The following is a 20,497-nucleotide window of genomic DNA, read 5'->3' as shown; positions in this document are numbered from 1 at the left end:
CTCGTTCTCCTATTGCAGTCCCGTCTTCTCCAGCTCAGTGCTCGGCTCTGGCACACTCCTGCAGTGGCTCGCATGCATCCACATGGCTCTCTGGCTTGCCTTTACCACAGAGTGAGTGACAAAAAGGATCTAGAATGGCCTAGACCACCGTGGCCTGTTCCACCTGGTCCCTTGCGGAAGACCTTGATCACGATCCACTCTCCGGGCTTCAGATCATGCAGCAGGCCCGTGGCTGGAGCTGGAAGTACTGCCTTTACCTGCTTGTGGATAGCGTGCAGAGCAGAGGACAGGGATGCACAGTAATTTAACATTGCATCACCACATGCTGCAGCATCAGGAAGAGGAGCTGTCACAGGTCCAATTCCTTGGTGTGGAGGTCTCCCAAACAGTATCCCAAAGGGGCTAAGCCCATCCTAAGCCTGTTTCAGAACAACATTTGCTCAATGTATTTTTTAGTGTCCCATTTTCTCTCTCTACCACCCCACCACTAGCTGGATGATATGCACAGTGCTGCTTTAAGTCAATACCCAAATACTCACCCATCTACTTAAGGGCATGGCTCACAAAAGGTGTGCTATTATCACTGGAGATTATCATTATCACTGCCGCATCTGAGTCCTGTTTGAACGTAGGGATGTGGCCTTCTTTACCTTCAAACCTCAACCCATGTTATGAGTTGCGCAAACAGCGTAAACAATTTTATTTATTTATTTTTTTAAGATTAATTATAGAAACCAATGCTTTACCGCAGCTATCATTCCCCCTTTTGAAGCATGGTCCCTGCCATGCGTCAACAGTACATCATTTTATAGTGACATTCAGCATGTCTAGTAGTATATTGTTATGGTGCAGCCACCATTGGGTGGACAGGTGTGAGGTTTTCTGTTCAAGTAGGAGTAACAACATCTCATGTGAAACCAAGAGGAAAGTATATGATATAACTACTCTTGCTGCTTGCACTTTGGTTTTTTAGTCATGTCCATTTGCACAGGAAAGGTGTTCGTCATCTTCTGCTGGAGCACCATGATTTGTGCTCTGTACCTTGTGTTGACTCCATCATCCCACTTTGGGTTGATCAGGCGGATATTGTTCTCTGGGAATTCAGGTGAAACCTTGACCCAGTCTGTGCCAAGTTTCGCCAGGAGCAGTCGTCGTAGTTCATGAGTGGTGGGTCTGAATTCTCTGCAGTGTATCTGAAGTTCATCCCCAAACTTTCGCCCTCCTACTTCGTGGAGCACCGGCAGATGCGTCATACTGCTCCTGATGTCTTCCAATGTCCGGGGTCTGTGAACTAGCATAGGGCCTCCTTCTCTGGCCACTTCTAGCATTGTGGCATTTACCACGGCGTGCACTGTCCCTTCTCTGACCAATTTTGTTGGTCTGAAGCCTTCAGGCAGCAATGTTGTTGGTCCCTTCACTTGGGATCTCATGTGTAACACCACCGGTGAAGATAGGACAGCTGGAGCATAGTTTGGTGGGGTTTTGTGGCTCAGTTCTGACAGGTTCGGATGGAGTGGCGTAGGATGGGTCACTTCATTGTGAGGAGTTGCCTCTGAAACTGCAGGTTCCTCCCTCCTTACTGGCTCTGGGCATCGCGGTGGGGCGGAGTCCAGGTCGGGATCGGCTTTCTGCAATTTAGCACACTGAGGAACAGGTGAGGGCCCTGCCTGACATTTTTTCCTCTCTTTTATGTGCCTTGCTCTGCCATTCAGCAAATGCCATTTCAGTTGTTCTAACTGTGAGGCTAAAACTACCTTTTTCTGGGAAAGCACATTCTTTAACCCATACATCATATTGATTCAAACATCCTTCCCCATAATTCACACATATAAACATGATATTACTATCAAAATATGAGCACCCTGTACATACCATAGCATGTGTCTCAGGATGTGCTTTGCTACATGTTTTTCCCGTATTTTATTTATTTATTATTATAAATTTTTTTTCTTTTACAGCTTCTATAACTTTCAAAGTTTTAATCAATTTAAAATGCTATGAAAATGAAATGAATATGCATTCCCGTGCACAGAGAGAAAAGGTTCAAAATGTGTGCCAAATCTCTAGACATTTAATTAATCATATAACTTATAGGTTCAATAGAGCAAACCTTAAGAATGTAAAAGAGTTTACCTGTGAGGGCGAGTCCACATACAGAAATTTGGTAGGACTTACAGTTTTCTCTTCCCTTCTTTTTTTTTTTAAATAATAATTTATTTTTTATTATTATTATTATTTTTTATCTCAGTAAAATTTACTTGTGCGTTAAATTTGCCAAATGTATCATGTATTGCTGATATGATGGAATGAGTCAATGGGGCATGCCACTTGATAATAACTTCTTTCTAAGTACTCTCTTTACTTATTCATTGCTTGAACTGGACTCTTTCCGTTAGCAAATATTTTTACCGTTATTATCTCTCTATATATATATATATATTTACCCGTCGGTATATATCTTAGTTTTGAAGCTGTCATCTAAGAAACACCAATCTCTCTGCCGTCGCAGAGGCGAAGTTCCTGGAACTTCTTATAAGAAATCACTCCATGTAATACTTCTCTCAATGTAATGCGTGCATTTCTTATATCATTGTCTCCCTTCCATACAGACAGCAATACACAATGACTTCATAAAATTCTAATTCTAAATCATTGACTCCTTTCCACACAGACAGCAATACACTATGACTTAATAAAATTCTAATTCTAAATCATTGACTTCCTTCCATAGAGACAAGAATACACAATGACTTCATAAAATTCTAATTCTAATTCTAAATTCTTGATGATTCCTACCAGTCAGTGGTACGGCTGCATCGATCTTTCACTCTGCATAACAAAGGACAAACCGCCTTTGCATCAACACAGACTTCAGAGTGAAATTTTTCTACGAACGTTTTCTGGTTTGCTTGTTGCCCAGAAAAGCTGAAAAGACACGCAGCCCAGCCAGGAGACGCCAAATAGTCGTGGAAATTACATAACACTTGCAGACTCGTCCTCTGAAGGTAAAAAGGTTTATTACAGAAAGATGGTTAATACAGGATAGAATAAAGCAGGATAGAATAATGAGAGTGCTCTGAAGCCCTTGTACTAAACCACTACTATATATATGAAACGCAGAGCATGACATAATTCTGTGTACCGATAAGAAACAGTTTGAGGCAATTCAAACAGGCTTTGTTTTAGGATCTTGGACAGAGGAACCTTGAACAGATGAACATGTTTGTGTCTCTGTAAGCAGATAAACATTCTGCACTGATCTCAGTGACATGACAAGGCCTTCTTAGGCGTTATCCTCACATGAGAATGAAACAGAACAAGAACAAACTTATTACAAAGTAAAAATGAGTAATTTCCCTAACAGGTGTGAGACCGTTTAGTGCTTTAAAGGTCAGTAGTAGTATTTTATAATCAATGCGAAATTTTACTGGGAGCCAGTGTAGAGTGGATAAGATCAGGGTGATGTGGTCAAACTTTCTGGTTCTAGTAAGGACTCTTGCAGCTGCATTCTGGACTAACTGGAGTTTGTGTATGCTCATAGTGGAACATCCAGACAATAATCTAGCCTAGAGATGACAAAAGCATGAACTAATATTTCTGCATCGTGTAGTAACATTATATTTCTTATCTTAGCAATATTTCTGAGGTCAAAGAAGACTATCTATATTATCTACATGAGCATCAAATGAAAGACTGGAGTCAATTATCACACCAAGGTCTTTTACTGCTGTACATGATGAAACAGAAAGACCATCCAGAGCTAGTGTGTAATAAGAGAGCTTACTTCTAGCTACATGTGGTCCTAGTACAAGTACTTCTGTCTTGTCAAAATTAAGTAAAAGGAAGTTAATAAGCATCCAGTGTCTAATGTCCTTTACACATTCCTCAACGTTATTAAGCTGCTGTCTGTCATTTGGCTTTGCTGAAACATACAACTTTATATCATCAGCATAACAGTGGAAGCTAATGCCATGTTTACGAATAATTTGACCCAGAGGTAACATATATAAAGTAAAAAGCAGTGGGCCTAAAACAGAACGTTGTGGAACACCAAATTTAACCTTGGTATGTGGGGAGAAGTCGCCATTTACATCTACAAACTGATAGCGATTGGTCAAATAAGATCTGAGCCAGAAGAGGGTTGTTCCCTTAATGCCAACAACGTTTTCTAATCTATCAAGGAGAATAGTATGACCTATTGTATCAAAAGCTGCACTAAGGTCAAGTAACACAAGCAATGAGACACAACCCTGATCAGAGGCCAGTAGTAGGTCATTTACTACTTTAACCAGCTCTGTCTCTGTGCTATGATGAGGCCTAAATCCTGACTGATACATTTCATGAATGTTATTCCTATGTAGGTACAAGCATAGCTGCTGTGCTACAACCTTTTCTAAGATATTGGAGATAAAGGGGAGATTTGATATTGACCTATAGCTAGACAATTGACAGGGGTAAAAGTCCGGATTTTTAATCAGGGGTTAGATAACTGCTAGTTTAAATGATTTAGGTACATAGTCAGTGCTAAAGGAAGAAGGGGTTCCATTACTCCTGGACAAATCTGTTTAAAGAAAGATGTAGGTAAGGGATCTAGTATGCAAGTTGATGATTTTGCTGAAGAGATTAATGAAGCTAGTTCAGTCTCTCTAAGGGGAGTAAAAAATTCTAATTGTCAATCTGATATTGCTATATTATCATCTACAGGGTTAGTTATAAACTGTCTGGTTTATGGTTTATCAAACTTCGTCCTCACTTGAGGAGCTGGAATCTGTTCCATCCTGTCATTATTTTGGGATCCAATCTGATTTAGGGGGCCAACCTGGTGTGGGGTCAAAATGTTCTCTCACTAGTTCATTGTCCTTTTGCAGATTATTGTCCACAATTGTCCCATTCACAATTTGTTGAGACATTTCTTTAACAGTAACTCGTACCAAAAAAGATTTCAGTATAGCTACAACAAAACAAAACTATTGCCACGATTATTCCCAGTTTTGTCAACCATGCCCCCCATTGTCCAAACATAGACTCAAACCAATCCCAAGTGTGCATATCTCTTCCAGCATTTTCAGTGACTTCCTGTCTCAAGTTCTTAAGTTTGTTCATAGCTTCAGTAAAAGTTCCCTCTTCTGCAGTATTGTTAGGAATAAATGTACAACACTGTCCCCAAATAAAACACAAACACCCCCCTTTTCTGCCAAAAACCAGTTCAGTGCTTGCCTGTTTTGCCATGTAACTTGGCTTGTGGCATCCAGCTGTTCCCAGAATGCTGATAAAGCAGCATCAGTGTAATAAATGAACCTCTGCTGATTATAGTAAATATAGTTAATCCATTCTGTGTTTTTATTAGGCAATATCCAAATTAATATGGTCTCAAATTCTGCCTTACCTTCATCTCTGGCCTCATATTTATTTGGTATGCCCCTTGGTTGCCCTATTGCCTCTATATACACATCAGTATCTGTTTGGTAAGCCCTTTTTACCCTATGACCCCCTTTTTTACTCTCCTGAACGGACAGGTCTACTTCCCAACTTGTCATTGTGATTTCTTGAAGCAGACACACCCTAGGTCATATTCCTATCCATCCTTTTGGCAGTGTGACTCTCAAACATTTTCCTCCACAAAGCCAAAAGAAATCTGCTACTGCTATTGTTTGCTCTGCATATGGGTATATCAATGGGAATGCTAGAGTTTGGTTTACATAACCTAACATATTTCCATTTTCCATTACAGTTACTGTTGCATGTTTCACATATTTCCTTAGAACATCTGTCTGTTTAATAGTTCTGCTGTCTACGTGCCATATTACAGTGCAATTATCTTGAAATTGACCCATATCATACCTTCCCTGTGACTTGTTGAAACACTCATATTCAAGCGTATAATCAATCTCATATTTGAAATGGGTTTCCCTCTTTTTTTTTTAGGTCTATTCACATGTCCAGGTGCTGCCACCATTGTCCCCATTGTGATGAATTATAATTCCTCTTGTAGTCTGGGTTACCTAGGAAATCTAGATCTATAGTCATATGGGTTGGGTATTACCATGAGCCTTTTTATTGGTGATGGTGTACATATCAGACAACTACTCATCTGTGACTCTTTTGCTGTATACATTTCCCACTTATACCACTCATTATCTTGTGCTATCTTTAGTAGTTTTTCCTTTTCTTCTACTCTAGCGGCCCTTTATCTTAATTTTTTTCTTCCCTCATTTGGTGCTTGTCCATCGAGAACTGGTTTAGTATAGTTCTGGGGCTGGCAATTTGAAAAAACAAAACAACAAAAGCCATATTCCTTGCCCAACTAATTATTTAATTCAGTTTTTGTTTTGTGAAAGTTAGTTTAGTGCTGTTCTGGAAACCAGTCAAGGGCTGCGAAGTCAAGTGTGGAAAAGTCAGCCTGAAAGTTATGGCTGCTTGGGCCTGGATCAGTGTGAAGGTCTTCAAAAGGTAAATTAATACCATGCTCAACACCAGGATCTTCTTCTACCTCCTGCTCAGGGATTAGCAGTGGTTCATCTCTTTCTCCTTCAGCAGCTGTAGCAGCCATGTCAGAACCATCCTCTTTTGTAATTAACACTTTTATTGATTCACAAGTTAACACAAAGAGACAAACAACATATATAATGAATCAAACTATTTTAACATAAATCCACACTATAACCCCTCCCCCTACCAACCTCCCCCCCCACGAACACTCCTGTGGTCAATAGAATACAAACTCACATATCCAAAAAAAAATAAAATAATAATAAAAATAATAATTTTAAAAAATACACACAATTAAAAAAAAGAAAGGAAAATACAATAATCAAGCATAATGATAGACTAAACTCTAAATTATACTCTCCACCGCCCCTCCTCGAGTGTCCCCCAAAAACACCAAATAACTGCTCCATTTCTTCCTGAAGGAATTCCCAACTCCCATCCTTCTGCTCGACCCCTCCTCAAAGGCAGCCACCCTCCCCATCTCCACACACCACTCTGGAAACGAGGGCGTGCCATCTGATTTCCATCCCCTTAAAATAACCTGCCTACCAATCACACTGGTCAAAACCCAATCTTTTTTGTACCTATCCTCCAATTTTGTGACCTCCCCATCTCCCAAAATACAGAGTCTAGGGCAGAATGAGATCTGAGTGTTCAACACCTCAAATACAAAGCTCTGCACCTTCAACCAAAATTCTTGGATCTTACGACACCCCCAAAAAACATGGGTGGTGTGTCCATCTTCTGAATGCCATCGCCAGCAGGTGGATGTGTCTTTAAGACCAATCCTATACAATTTAGAGGGGGTCCATGTCAGAACCATCCTCAACAACAGGAGCCCCCTCTCTCTCTCTTGCTCTGTTAGGGCAAGTCCCTACTCCCCTCCTTCCTCTTCATCACTTGAGCCTGCCATTAGTCCTTCTTCACCCTGATCTTCAAACCCTCTCTTGTGTCTTCCTGACTTTCTTCTGAAGTGTCAGCTGCTTGACCTCCCTCCTCTTCAACCACTTGAACTTCCAGTCTCCTAGGTTTTATTTTAGGTACTCTAGTACAATGGTTCAAATGATACCAAGAGGTGCTACCTTCCACCTGTACTGCTTTTGGGGTTGCTCTTACCACCTTGTATGGCCCTTCCCTTCTAGGCTCATTCCACTTCATCCTTAACACCCTTAGGTACACCTGTTCTCCAGGAGCCAGTGGACAAGGAACTTCTGTTTCCTCTCTCGGTCCCCTGCTCTGTTCCTGTGAATAGATAGCTTCATGTATAGCAGTTAGTTGTCACATATATGCTCTTAGTTCCATTTACAATTGCTCCAGTGGTGGTCTTTCATAAGGACCTCTCAGATATGGTACAGCCATCACTTTTTTTAAAGCCTCTTTGTTTCCAAATGGCTCCAAACAGGTGACACGCCATGGGCTTAAGCTGAGTCATGACATGCTGTCGTGAGAGCTGTTAGATTACATGCACAAAATAATTGTTTTTTCACTCCTGCGTACCCTGCATGAATAACTGCCTGATCTCTAAAGCAAGAGCCATCAACAAAATAGTTAATGTCTGCATCTGAAATAAGTGAAGACACTAAGTCAGGTCTGAGACGAGTAAAGGCTGATGTTTCTGCTACACAGTCATGTGGTTTCCCTTCACATTCCGGGGGAATCATGTCAGCTGGGTTTACTGTAGTACAATGCTTGACATACAAATGAAACGGTTTGGTGTAGTATGGGATAGCTAGTGCGAGCACAACCTGAAGTTCCCTTTTTAATGACTCAAAGACTAAACGAGCATCACTTTCATAGTAATGGAGAACGCAAATTTTGATGCCAAAGCTTGTTTCATGAGTGCCCTCAATGGAGCAGATTTGATCCAGTCTGATCTAAACCCCAGCATACCTAAAAAGGTCATCATCTGTCCTACAATCTGTGGCAATGGTGCATTACTTATGCCCTCAAGTTGTGCTGGTGATATAGCCTTAGTTCTATGTGCAATTATGCATCCTAAGTACTCCACCTGTGGTTGACAGTACAGTAACTTTGTTTTGGAGGCTTTATGTCCTCCTTGAACTAATTTAGTCAATACCTTGATAGAATCTCTGTGGCATTGTTCAAGTGATGAAGAATAAATCAATAGATTGTTCAAATACTGCAGCAACATGCTGTCAAAACACAGATCTTCAAAGTCAGCCTTGAGAACCTGATTAAACACATGTGGAGAATGTTTAAACCTTGTGGCATTCTGATATATGTGTACTGTTTACCAGCATAAGTGAAGGTGAATAAGTGCCTGCTCTCCTCAGCAAGAGGAACACTAAAGAAGGCAGAACAAATATCTATTACAGTAAAGTATTTGGCATCGGAGGAACATTTGTCAGTAGCGTGTGTGGATTGGGAACTTCTGCTGGCCAGTCTTGTACTACCTCATCGATTGCTTGCAAATCATCTACTAGATGCCATTTTGACTTATCTGATTTGGCAAAAGCTAGAATTGGATTATTGCAATAGCTTGATGTTTCAACTAACACCCTTGCCTGAATTAATCCTTCAATGGTTGGTTGAATACCTTGCTCAGTGTCAGGATGTAACGGGAATTGTCTTTTGTGTGGAAAACATGCACCTAGTTTTAGTCCTATTCTGACTGGGCTAGCGGATTTTACCAAGTCCACATCAGTATTTTGTTTTGAACTATAATTCAATTGGCACCTGTTTTTCCATGTATTTTAATAACTCAGCTGTTTTAGTTTCTACTACAAGTCTTTCTGTCTTTTGCATTTAAGTGCTTTCATCAATCACTATCTACTGTGGAACTCCTACTATGTTGGTTGCACAGAGAATTTTAAGGACTGATTTGTCAGCTGATTAGTAAATTAAAGGATGCTCAGTAGCTTCCCACTCACCTGTTTCTTCCTCCATTATTGGTCCTAAGTCTTTTGACTCCCATCCACTATTTACACTAAGAGTCACAGGAGGAACTGAATTTGGAACCTGAAACTAATTGTTAATGAATTCACAATTGTCAACCTGTATAGCTGCTCCCTGTGTCCCTACTACTATGTACTGTGATCGCACATCATAGGAACTTCCTGTTCTTTGGTTCAGCTCAACCACTGTTTTTCAATTTCTGGGTCACAGTCTGTCATAAATCATTCTGCAATGAAATTCAGTTTCTCGTTTCTGCACCCCAGGGATCTGTGCATCAGTTATTCCTTTACTGTCTATATATACTCCATCCAGGGAACACCGAATTTGGAGATTCATTTTACACAGGGTATCTCTTCCTAACAAATCGATAGGAGTGTGTTCTGATACCAAAATCTGTATTTTAACATTTGTGCTAAAGTTTGTAGACAAACGGGAGAAGTCATAGGAATTAGCTGCATTTGTCCTGAGAATCCTACTGTCTTTGCAAATCTTCCACACATGGGGAGGTGGCATAATTTGGACATGACTCCAGTGACTACCACCATGGGTGTAATTTTACCCTCTATATTAACCTGCAGGATAGTTTCTTGATTAGCATTGGTTGTTATAAATGGAAACTGACCCTCCCCTGTAGGATTTCCAGAGCAGTTTGCCATGGATTGGTGGGGCAATTGTGTCTGTTTTGTCCAACCTGCCCACACCAACATAACCCTGTAGGACCAGAACTGAATCTGCCTCTCCATTTCTCTCCTCTCTGGGGTGGCCTTTTCTGCCAGTTCATGTTCCTTGGTTGCTGGTAGACATTTATGACAGGAGCAGGGTGCTGCTACGGACAAGAAGGAGCTGCCTGATGGTTTAGTTGAACAGCAGGTGGGGGAGGTGTGTTCATAGGTGCCATCACTGCTGATTGTCCTGCTTCCTCTTTGTCTCTGACAGGAGCTTAAGTCTTTTTCTTTTTTCTGTTAGTCAGTTCTTCAAACTGCAGCTGTGACAGCTTTCTCTGCAATTCTCTTTCTTGGTTTTTCAGTTTTTGCTCATTCGTTCTGTATTGTTCAACATCATGGGTCACATAGTCACAAAATTCCTTGTGTACTTTGGAGTTGAAACCAACCACGTCTCCTAGCTTGGTCTTTACAGCTGGTGGCATAGCATCCACTATTGCCTCTCTGAATGTGGTTGTCACAAGATCTCCTTCAGGATCCTTCTCTGTTTATTGTTTGCACCTTTTTAGCTGTCGTTGAACATAAGCAGTTGGGTTTTCTGTTTCCCCTAGCTGTTCCCCTTTCAGAGACCTGGTACCCATCGGGTTGGATATTCAGTTTTTAGGGCCTGCCACAAATTTGGTGATCAAAGGAAACCCTGTTTGCTTGTGCAGTCCCCACAGTCCCTCCCATGTATGTTGCTGTCAGGATCTCAGTCATCTTGGCTCCTCCCAGAATCTTGGGCAGGAGTGCCTTTATATCTCTTACAGCAAGCAATTTACCCATTGTTTCTTCTTCAAACACTGTGATCCACTTTCCAGCCCCCTCGTGGATGTCAGGAAGGCGAGAGATCAGCCCATCAAGATCCTGTGTGTCCCATGGTTTTCTGCTGTCTTAGTGATTTTTCTGCTACCCTTATGTGTTTCCCAACTATTTACAGCTGGTCAAGTGATCTCTATACCGCTTTCTTGTTATTCTTTTTCTACTCGTTCCTTGGTCCTATCTAGCCTGCCCTCATCCACAGGGCTTCCCTTAATCTAGACCAGAGGTTCCCAAATTTTTCCAGGGCAAGGCCCCCCAAACGGCATTAAAATTTGACCGAGGCCCCCCTTTTGCAAGATGTCTTTAAAACACATTAAAAATACAGACTTATGAATATATCCTTTTTTTTATTATTAATAATGACATCTTACATCTTTACATTACATTAGGAATTGATTGTGTGTGTGTGTGTGTGTGTGTGTGTGTGTGTGTGTGTGTGGTTGTTTGAGAGTGAGAAAGAGAAAACATACATTTATTTATTTTTGACACCAAATTGTTGAGGCCTCCCGGGCGCCCCCGCCGGCTCCCACTTTGAAAACCACCAATCTAGACCACCCCAGCTTTTTTCAAATAGCCTTTCCCAGCTTTGCAGCTCTCTTTCTGTTAACTCCCCAATAGCTGCATCTTGCTGAGAATAAGCATCAATGTATTTTTTCTCTTTTGCCTTACCTTGTATTTCATCCCTGTCTTCTGAGCTCCCTTTCTTTTCTCAAGATGTACCTTTCTTCTTTCTCTATTATCTACACATCCAAGTTTCCATTGCATTGCACAATGGCATGTCAAATGTCATTTCCTTTGGCCACTTTATTTTCATAAGTTTAGTTCTTTTTTTGCCATTTCTCTGAGATTTTAGCTATGTACTCCTTACATAGTGGGTATTTAGACCAACAATCCTCAAAGTGGATGCCAAGAGTCACCAAAGTTGTTAATCTTTCTAGTGTCTGTGTTAGGCAATGCACAAGTTCTTTGGCTAATAATGAAGCATCTTTTCTTAATCCCACAGGAACTTTAATTATTTTTCTAATCTGCTTCCCACAAGTCCTATCACTCCCTATTGCTAGTCCCTATCATGACAGTTGATACTCATCCATATTTGGTATGCTGGTCACCACTATTCCTCTCAAAGTAATGTGTTCCTCTATTTACTCTATCCTCCCCTTTGTTGTCTGTTTTATCTGTTTCATCTCAGTATGGCTCAACCTGGAGAGCAATGGATGCTCTATAAAAGTGTAGCAAATGCTCAGGGTATTAACAATTTTTCCAAAACGTCAACTGTCCAGTTTCTTTCTATCAGTCCCTGCTTATTAACATATAGACATTCTTCTTGTACCTCTCTTAGATTTAATATTGTAGTTAATTGCACTAAGTACATGTTCTTTTTTTGCTCTGTTAATAGTTGCATTCTTCCTATGATATCCACATAAAATTGCTCCTTCCAAAAATTATTACTGCCTCCTTGTGTTTCTCCTAGCAATTTAATCAATTCTATATCCATATAACACTTTAGTTCTTAATTTAATGTGCTTCTGTAGTTAAAGGAATACGTGCTCCCATGAATGCGCTTTCTTCGATATTCATATATGCTCAACTGTCCAAAGTGATCTCTAGTCTGACACAATTTTGAATTTCCCCTTGGGGATCAATAAAATAAGTAAGTCGGTCGGTCGGTCGGTCGGTATCTATCTATCTATTTATCTATCTATCACAAAAATAAAACTTTAGATGGCACATATAAATTTTTCCCCTCATTGAATTGCTTTCCTTAATATCCTTGTTGCGAAAGGAGAAAATTCTTCTATGCTGGGGCTATCTGTGGTATACACTAATCTGATCCATCTAAAACCAAATAGTATTAATGAATGATGATTCCAGTAATGAGGGACTTACAATTTTTTACGATTGCTATGACAATTTTTACTTTTAACAATTTTTCTGTACTCTTAATGCACCAATTGTGTGTTGGTGCATTAAGAGTACAGAAAAATTGTTAAAAGGATTTGCTTACGGCCCCGAGCCACCAGGGTGCCCCATAAGAATGCATATCACAAACCTGATTGTAGTTAGCAATGGGATAAAATAATGATTTAATGTTGTAAAAGCAAAGAATTAAACATGCAGCAGCACAAATAAAATTATTGACATGTGTGTGAAAAAAAAAGTTATAATAAGAGAAATGTTAAACAGGGGAGAATGAGAGGTTATAGACACATGCGGCAGGTCTGAAAGAGAGAGAGGTTACAAGTTACAAACACACGTATACTCGGTCTGTGTGTGTGTGTGTGTGTGTGTCTGTGTGTAATACCTGCTGAGTGTGTGTGTCCTGCTTTGACAGCCGCGAGTGTGTATAGCTCCTGTCCAGTTTTAGTTGAGACAGCAGGAGACGAAGCAGGCCAGCGGGCAGAGCTGCTAACTGATTCCCCTCTATATTTAAATAACGCAGTGATCTAAACACACACACACACACACACACACACACACACACACACACACGACGGTCTGTTTATTAACTACTACAGATCTAATATAATATAATATAATATAATATAATATAATATAATATAATACAATATATCACTTTTCTACTCAGAGGCAACCTCATTAGGAACACCTTCACTGTTGTTAGCAAAGCTTACCACATAGGTCACTTTGTAGGTGTACAAGCAGCACAGCAATGAGACGGACACATAATAACCATGAATAAACCAGGCATAGAAGTTTTTAAACAACTCACGGTCACAACCAAAAAACCCATCCATCTAACCCCTGTGCTAAAGTCAGAAACTGACACAGATGTAGGTTGAAGGAAGATCAACAGAAAGTCTGCACTGAAATAGAGGAGCTTAAGGTTCTAACTGTACACCAACAAAAGTACATCAGAAAGGGAGGTGAGAGTAATAAAGTGGCCACTGTGTTGAGATTGAGAACTTTCGTTTTATCCATTTTTTTTTAAACCTGAGGTTACTGATGCTGTTGCTCAATTGGCCGATGAGGTTGTGTGACACGTCCAGGTGCTGCAGAGAGGGCAGTTGGTATAACCTACAAAACACATACATATTATTAAACAAACAGGTTTGTGTAGGTGTGTTATATTTAATACAATGCCATTATCTGTTATTTGTATATGTATCCTATCGGGGGTTGGGGCGGTTGAAGGGGAGTGGTCAGATGTCCTGTAGAACAGTTCAAGAAACTGTTATTTTAGTGGAAAACAATAGCCATCTAATCAAATTTAATAATCTGTGTTTGGGTTTGTTTCATTCCCAAAAGATCAGAAAAGTTCTCTAGACGCACAATCAGACACTTCTATAATGCTGGACACATTTTCCAGGTAGATTTTCTTTTAATAACACTTATTTAAGAACGCTGACAAACATGCACAATGAATGTACAAGTTAATATTTTTTAAATTAATGAATTGATTATTTTTGAAGATCTGTGGAGTCCTGTGCACATCCTGCGGTCTTCATGGTGCTTAGGGAGAAGCATTTCTATTGTTTGTACAGAAATATTGTAGAATTTTTTTTGTTGTTGGAGCTCAGTAAGGCAGTGTTTAGGTTGGAATACAGGAGCAAAGTATTTTTTCCTTGACCAGAGTTACCAGGTTCTGCGTTTAATGTCCGAGTATTGCAGATAGATTCTGCAAGTCAGAAATGTGCACCAGTGTTAACTTGTTCAACCGAAAAGACAAAAAAGAGGAAAAATGTGTCTACCTTTTCCTAAGTCTGAACATTTTGTGTTAGTTTCAAGACTCTGTGTGTGTGTGTGTGTGTGTGTGTGTGTGTGTGTGTGTGTGTGTGTGTGTGTGTGTGTTTTTGTTGTTGCGGTTTTTGTTAAAATCACAAATTTTGGTGGGAGCACCCCTGTAAAACAGCACATTAAAGTAAAATTCTTGTGTATTCGTATTGGTTTAGGATGCTTTATCGGTTCAGTCTGAATAATGTATTCAAATTCGCTTACACCCCGAATATATAGAATGATATACAGCACTTTTATGACCATATTTTTTACCATTTATTTTGCTTGTAATATTCATGAATATAAAAATATCTTTTGATGCAACACAGGTGTGAAATGTTTATTACTACCCTTGACCCTTCACTGAAAGGTGTTTTTTTTGGACATTCCATGCCCATAATATCATCCTAAGATGTGATATTTCTTCCTCCTCCTCCTGCCTTCTACAGCTCACTCATCCTCTCCTGCTGCAATTTTACAGTGCACTTCTATATGTGTAACATTTACAAACCATTAATCTACCTCCTCATATGGCTGTCACTTCACTTACCACTAATTCTCATGATTCTAATTTTTAGATAATTCCTCCGAAACAGACATCAGAGATCAGTTTAACACTTTACTTCCATTACTTATTGTGTGTGCATGAGTGTGTGTGTGTGTGTTCTATTTACTTGGACGGCAGAGCAGTGAGCTTGCAGAATGAGACCACCAACATCTTGAGGTTGATCAGCTTCTGGATCTCGGCTGGGATTTCCTCAATCGGGTTGTCTCTCAACTTCAGCACCTCCAGTTTAGTGAGCTCACATACCTGGCACAGCCGGAAGGAGTTGGTGGGGGGGTGAGGTGGGGTAATGGAAAGAGAAAGAGTAGTAATGGAAAGAGAAAGACAGGGATAAAAGAGGCCAACTGTCAAAAACACATTTTAAAAAAAGGCAGTGCCTTTTGTGCTACACAACCGATTCTGGTTATGTGAAAGTTTATTCGCATTGTTTCTGCACTTGTTCACGTAAGGGGAAAAAAAAACAACAAAAACATAGAAAGACAAACTGCAGAAATACAATTGGAAATAAAGCTCAAAAAATCATGTTCATATGGTGAAAAGATTTTTTGTTATTGCTACATAATTGCACATAATGTGATGTTTTTACTAGGGATGCACCAAAATGAAAATTCTTGGCCGAAGCCGAAACCAAATATAAAGAAAAACTTTACTGAACACGTTTTTTCGCGTTTTTTTGCATTTATTTTGCCATTTTTTTCACCATTGCATAAATTAAATAGTCAAAATGTGCTTTTTACTATTTTGTCTTGCTTTTCAAAGAAAAAAGTCAATTACAAAAACTACCATTTCAAAATATTTATTTAACACTGAACATTTTTTTTTAATTCCAGCAGGCATAGGCTACCAACAAGGCACAATATAACTTTAAATAAATAAATGAGTAAAATAAAAATATTTTGATGTGGTCATCTTTGAGCCCCCCTTGAATAGCCTATGTTAGGCCTATAACTGACTGCTGAAAGAATAGCCTACAACAAAAAGTGCATTAAAAAGTGCATTGACAAGAGTGCGATAAATGGTTATATTCGGTTATATACGGCTGACTATATTGGGGATATATACCGCTCGCATCCCTGTACACCTCGCAGAGTATTATAGTAGATATAGGATTTGTCTGCCTGCCCTTAAATAAATACGTCTTTACCTGCTTCTGTACTCTACTCCCTTACGTCTCGTGACATGACAGAAACATGCTCCGGAACAGAAACAAAACAAACGCACGTATCCACAGCTCGTGTATGCGCGCATCCCCTCATCGAGCTCGTGACATTTGCGCGTCTCACTCTGGTTGCTAGGCTATTTGGTCACGTCATCAAACACATCATTGTTCGGTCAAATTTATTCGGCCTTTTCACTTATTCGGCCGAACACCGAAAATGCTTTTTTTTGCTATTTTCGGCCGAATAATTTCGGTTGCCGAACAGTCGGTGCATCCCTGGTTTTTACTAATAACAAAACATGTTTGAAAATGTTATTTTTTTGCATTTTTTTAATAACGTGACAAATGTGTGTGTGTGTGTGTGTGTGTGTGTGTGTGTGTGTGTGTGTGTGTGTGTGTGCGCATGTGTGTCTTAAGATAATCATCAAACTCACCTCCACAGGAAACAAACTAAAGTCATTAAATGAAAGGTTTAGGTAGCAGATAGTTGAAATAAGAAGAGACAGATCAGGTAGCTGGTCAATAAAGTGAGCCTGCAGGAATACACACACAGACCGATAAACATTTTAGGATTCCAAATCGTCTCATTCTGATGACTCTGATGAATTTTTGTGGCTATGTGACCACACTGAATGAACTCAGACCCTCTAAAACAGCCCACAAGTTTTACTTTACACCTGGTGGCTACTCATATGTAGTGCTGTAAGACAATGAAACATCTGTGTGTCTGTCTGTCTGTCTGTCTGTCTTTCTGCCCGTTTCAGACCATTTAACACATACTATTCTCCAAGTAAACAAAATGAATAAAGAAAGACACTTGTTAATTGTGTGTTGTGTGAGAGTGAAGTGAAAGAAGAGCATGCAGAAGTGCTGAAGTTCCTCTATTTCTCTTCATTTCCCAAAACAATACCTCTGTGCGAAGACAGGGCTCACTGGCGAAAAAGAAAGTAGAATGAACTACAGTAAAGCAGACCTGAGCACTGAGCTGGCACTTTCCTATCTGTCTCACTCTCTCACTCACTCACTCACACACACACACACACACACACACACACACACACACACACACACACACACACACACACACACCTACCTACCTACCTTGAGGTTGAGAGTGGCACCGCCTTTCTTGAGGCACTCTACAACTGCACGTTCAGACGGGCTGACTGGAGCGAGGGAAGGGGAATGTGATCGGCATGAACCCTGGAAGCTCAGAACTACTGAGGAAGAGAATGGAAGAGGCCATACTTAATCATGTTTTCATGATGTTCACTGACACAACACGGATCTTTGCACATGGTCTTTTTTAGTTAATTGTCTACTGAAATGGACATTGGATACATTGCATGCTTCCAATATTTGCATATTGTGTGTGTGTGTGTTTGTGTGTGTGTCTTGCCTGGGTCTTTGTCATACTGTGTGTGTGGGCATACAGCTTGCATCATATCTGCGGTCCGTAATAGTTTGTCATGTCCTTGATGCACCCAAATCACTGCTGCCAACTCTAGACAAACACACATGCACACACACACTAATTCTGTTCAACACTATGTTCTGTGTCCCTGTAGCCAATGTCTCCCACCTGGTGTCATGTGTGAGGTTATGAATCTTTCCTTGACCATTCTGTGCCATTCTTTCCTTATCTCCTCTTTAGCTCCTTGGCTCATTTTCCTAATTTAGCTATGTTAAGCTTTTCCTTACTTTGCTGGATTTGTGGATATGGATCAAGTGGTAACCCTGTCTGCTTTTGTTTTGACCTCCATCAGGAAGAGATGGTGAAGAAAACACCATGAAGAGGTGTGGAAAATAAACAATTAACTCAGCACATATGTACATATGAAGTGCTGGTATGTTAATTCATGCTGTGTAGTGTTGAGTTGGACTGTGGCATTATGTTAATTTAAACTGTTTGGTGTTGAGTTGGACGGTGGTATTAGTTAATTTAAGCTGTTTGGTGTTGAATTAGATTGTGTCGTTATTTTAATTTGTGTTGGACAGTGGTGTTGATTTGTCAGTTGGATAGTGCATGTGTTAGTTTGTGCTCTGCAGTGGTGAGATGGCCTGTGTTAGTCTGTGTTAGTCTGTGTTAGACTGGGCCGGTATGTTAATTTGTGCAGTTATTTCTGTAGCTTTTGTTTTGTTGGAACGTACAAAGTACGTTAATTTGTTCTGAAGTTTTGTCGTATTAACTGGTGTTTTGTGGTGTTCAGTTGAACTTTGTTGCTGTGCTAATTGGGTTAACCTCATATGATGTCCCACCATATGCACAGTAATTTGTGTTAATTACGCTGTTTGGTAGAGTTAGACTGTCTTCATTTGTATTCAGTGCTACACGTTATTGTGTCGTGTTAATTTGTATTACCACATATGATCTGCCGTTGTGGGATCCTGCGTTCAAGTTGAGGCAACTGCTCGCAGCTCAAAATCTGACTGGCCACTTCTCTCTGCTGCCCATCATGCAGCTCAGACAGGAGGTGATCGACAAGCTTCCTGTAGTTATACCCTGACAGGTACTGGACCACTTTCTTCTGTGATTGGCTGGTCTGGTCTGGTTCACTCTCTGACTGAGTGGGTTTCAAGAATTCCAGGAGGAAGTTTGGGGGTTGAACTGTGTAACGAGGATCATCTCTCAGTACATCTGAAATACGGGCTTTTGGAATACTTCTCCGTGGTCGGGAAGGGAAAGAGTTGATGATTTTGTAAGGCACAATGGGAGTTTCAGCAGGGAGGAAGGACAGATGTGAAGATGGCAGACCGTTATTCCATGGAAGAGCGTTGCCATGGTCACTCCACTCGTTTCTGCGCTCTGTTCCCTCTTCTTGGACTTGTGCAGGAATAGACTCTGCAATCTCACCTAGGAGGAACACAGGCAACATCTTAGGACAACATAAGTTCAACACACTCTTATGTCCTCAGGTTAACATAACTGTGGAGTTCAGGAGCAGATTTTACCCAGATGTCATTGCAATCTGATACAATAATTTTGTCTAATATTTCAAAAGTATCATATTTGCTTCTAATTAGATTTTATTTAGACAAGCAGAAATTATAAAACTGGAACCCAGGATCAGAGTATCATGTAGACCAGACTACCTACAGTTTCATGTTATTTTGGTAGAGGATGTACTGTCAGGTCCATGAATATTTCACATTGCACACTTTCAGCTTAAATTTGAGGCTAGCACCATCCAAATCAGTTGAACGGTGTAGGAACTTAAGCACTTTTTATATGTAGTCCCCCCTTTTATAAGGGACCAAACTATCTGGACAAAATAACTTAACCATAAATTCATTTGATATTTTTAATGCTTGGTTGCAAATCCTTTGCAGTCAATGACTGCCTGAAGTCTGGAACACATGAACATCACCAAATGCTGCCTTTTCTGCTGCTGTCTTCATTTCCTTCTTGTTCATGGGGCATTTTGCCTTCAGTTTTTCTTTCAGCAGCTGAAATGCAGCTCAGTTGGATTTAGGTCAGGTGATTGACTTGGCCATTGCAGAACATTCCCCTGCTTTGACTTAAAAAGTCTTGGGTTGCTTTCAAATATGCTTCAAGTCCATCTGCAGTATGAAGAAGCTCCATCCAATGGGTTTTGAAGGATGTGGATGAATGTGAACATATAATATAGCACTATACAATTCAGAATCATCATTGGTTTCTTTCTTTTTAAGGACATTCCAAATTGGTGGGGCTATGCCTAATGTTTGTGAAATGCCTCCGATTGATTTCCTGTCTTTTGGCTTGCTTTTCTCCCATAGACAGCTCTCTGATCTTCATGTTGGCTTATCCTTTTTAACAACAAATGCAGTCTTCAATTGGATTAACAATGCACGAGAATTCTCGCACCCCCCAAACGATTAGCCCCTCCTCTTACTCCACACATAAGATGACCCCTCCCACGTTAACAGCTTTTGTTTTGCAAATGTATCACAATCACTCAGTCAAAGTCATCCCCAGCCAGAAGTGAAATCTTTAACTGAACTCTGCATTGAAGAGTTCATGTAACAGTGTGTTCTAAGGAATTATATAATGCACCCGTTGATATATCGTAATTTCAAATACATACATTTGATGTGCGTTCTTAGTCTACAACGTTGTGTAAATATATC

At 40.1% G+C, this 20,497-nt stretch overlaps 2 protein-coding genes across 2 annotated transcripts in view; one reads left to right on the top strand and one right to left on the bottom strand.

The window, feature by feature from the left end:
- Positions 1-2,992: 2,992 nt before the first annotated feature.
- The window catches only part of lcp1 (lymphocyte cytosolic protein 1 (L-plastin)), a 45,232-nt gene continuing 27,727 nt past the window's right edge, over positions 2,993-20,497 (top strand). The window contains exon 1 of the mRNA XM_053680857.1: positions 2,993-3,005. The gene's annotated coding sequence lies outside the window, so the exon portion shown is untranslated. The remainder of the gene's footprint in view (positions 3,006-20,497) is intronic.
- On the bottom strand, positions 5,695-19,263 carry LOC108266668 (uncharacterized). The gene is made up of 7 exons (XM_047156342.2): positions 18,750-19,263; positions 17,489-17,607; positions 16,822-16,920; positions 15,338-15,474; positions 13,881-13,964; positions 13,231-13,372; positions 5,695-7,731 (listed from the first exon to the last, which is right to left on the bottom strand). Exons 1-7 carry the CDS (start codon positions 19,261-19,263, stop codon positions 7,402-7,404), a joined length of 1,425 nt encoding a protein of 474 aa, XP_047012298.1. The 3' UTR covers positions 5,695-7,401.

Source organism: Ictalurus punctatus, chromosome 6 (assembly GCF_001660625.3).
Source record: "Ictalurus punctatus breed USDA103 chromosome 6, Coco_2.0, whole genome shotgun sequence".
NCBI lineage: Eukaryota > Metazoa > Chordata > Actinopteri > Siluriformes > Ictaluridae > Ictalurus > Ictalurus punctatus.
Note: the sequence above shows the minus strand (reverse complement) of the source record. Positions and strands in the feature narration are given on the sequence as shown.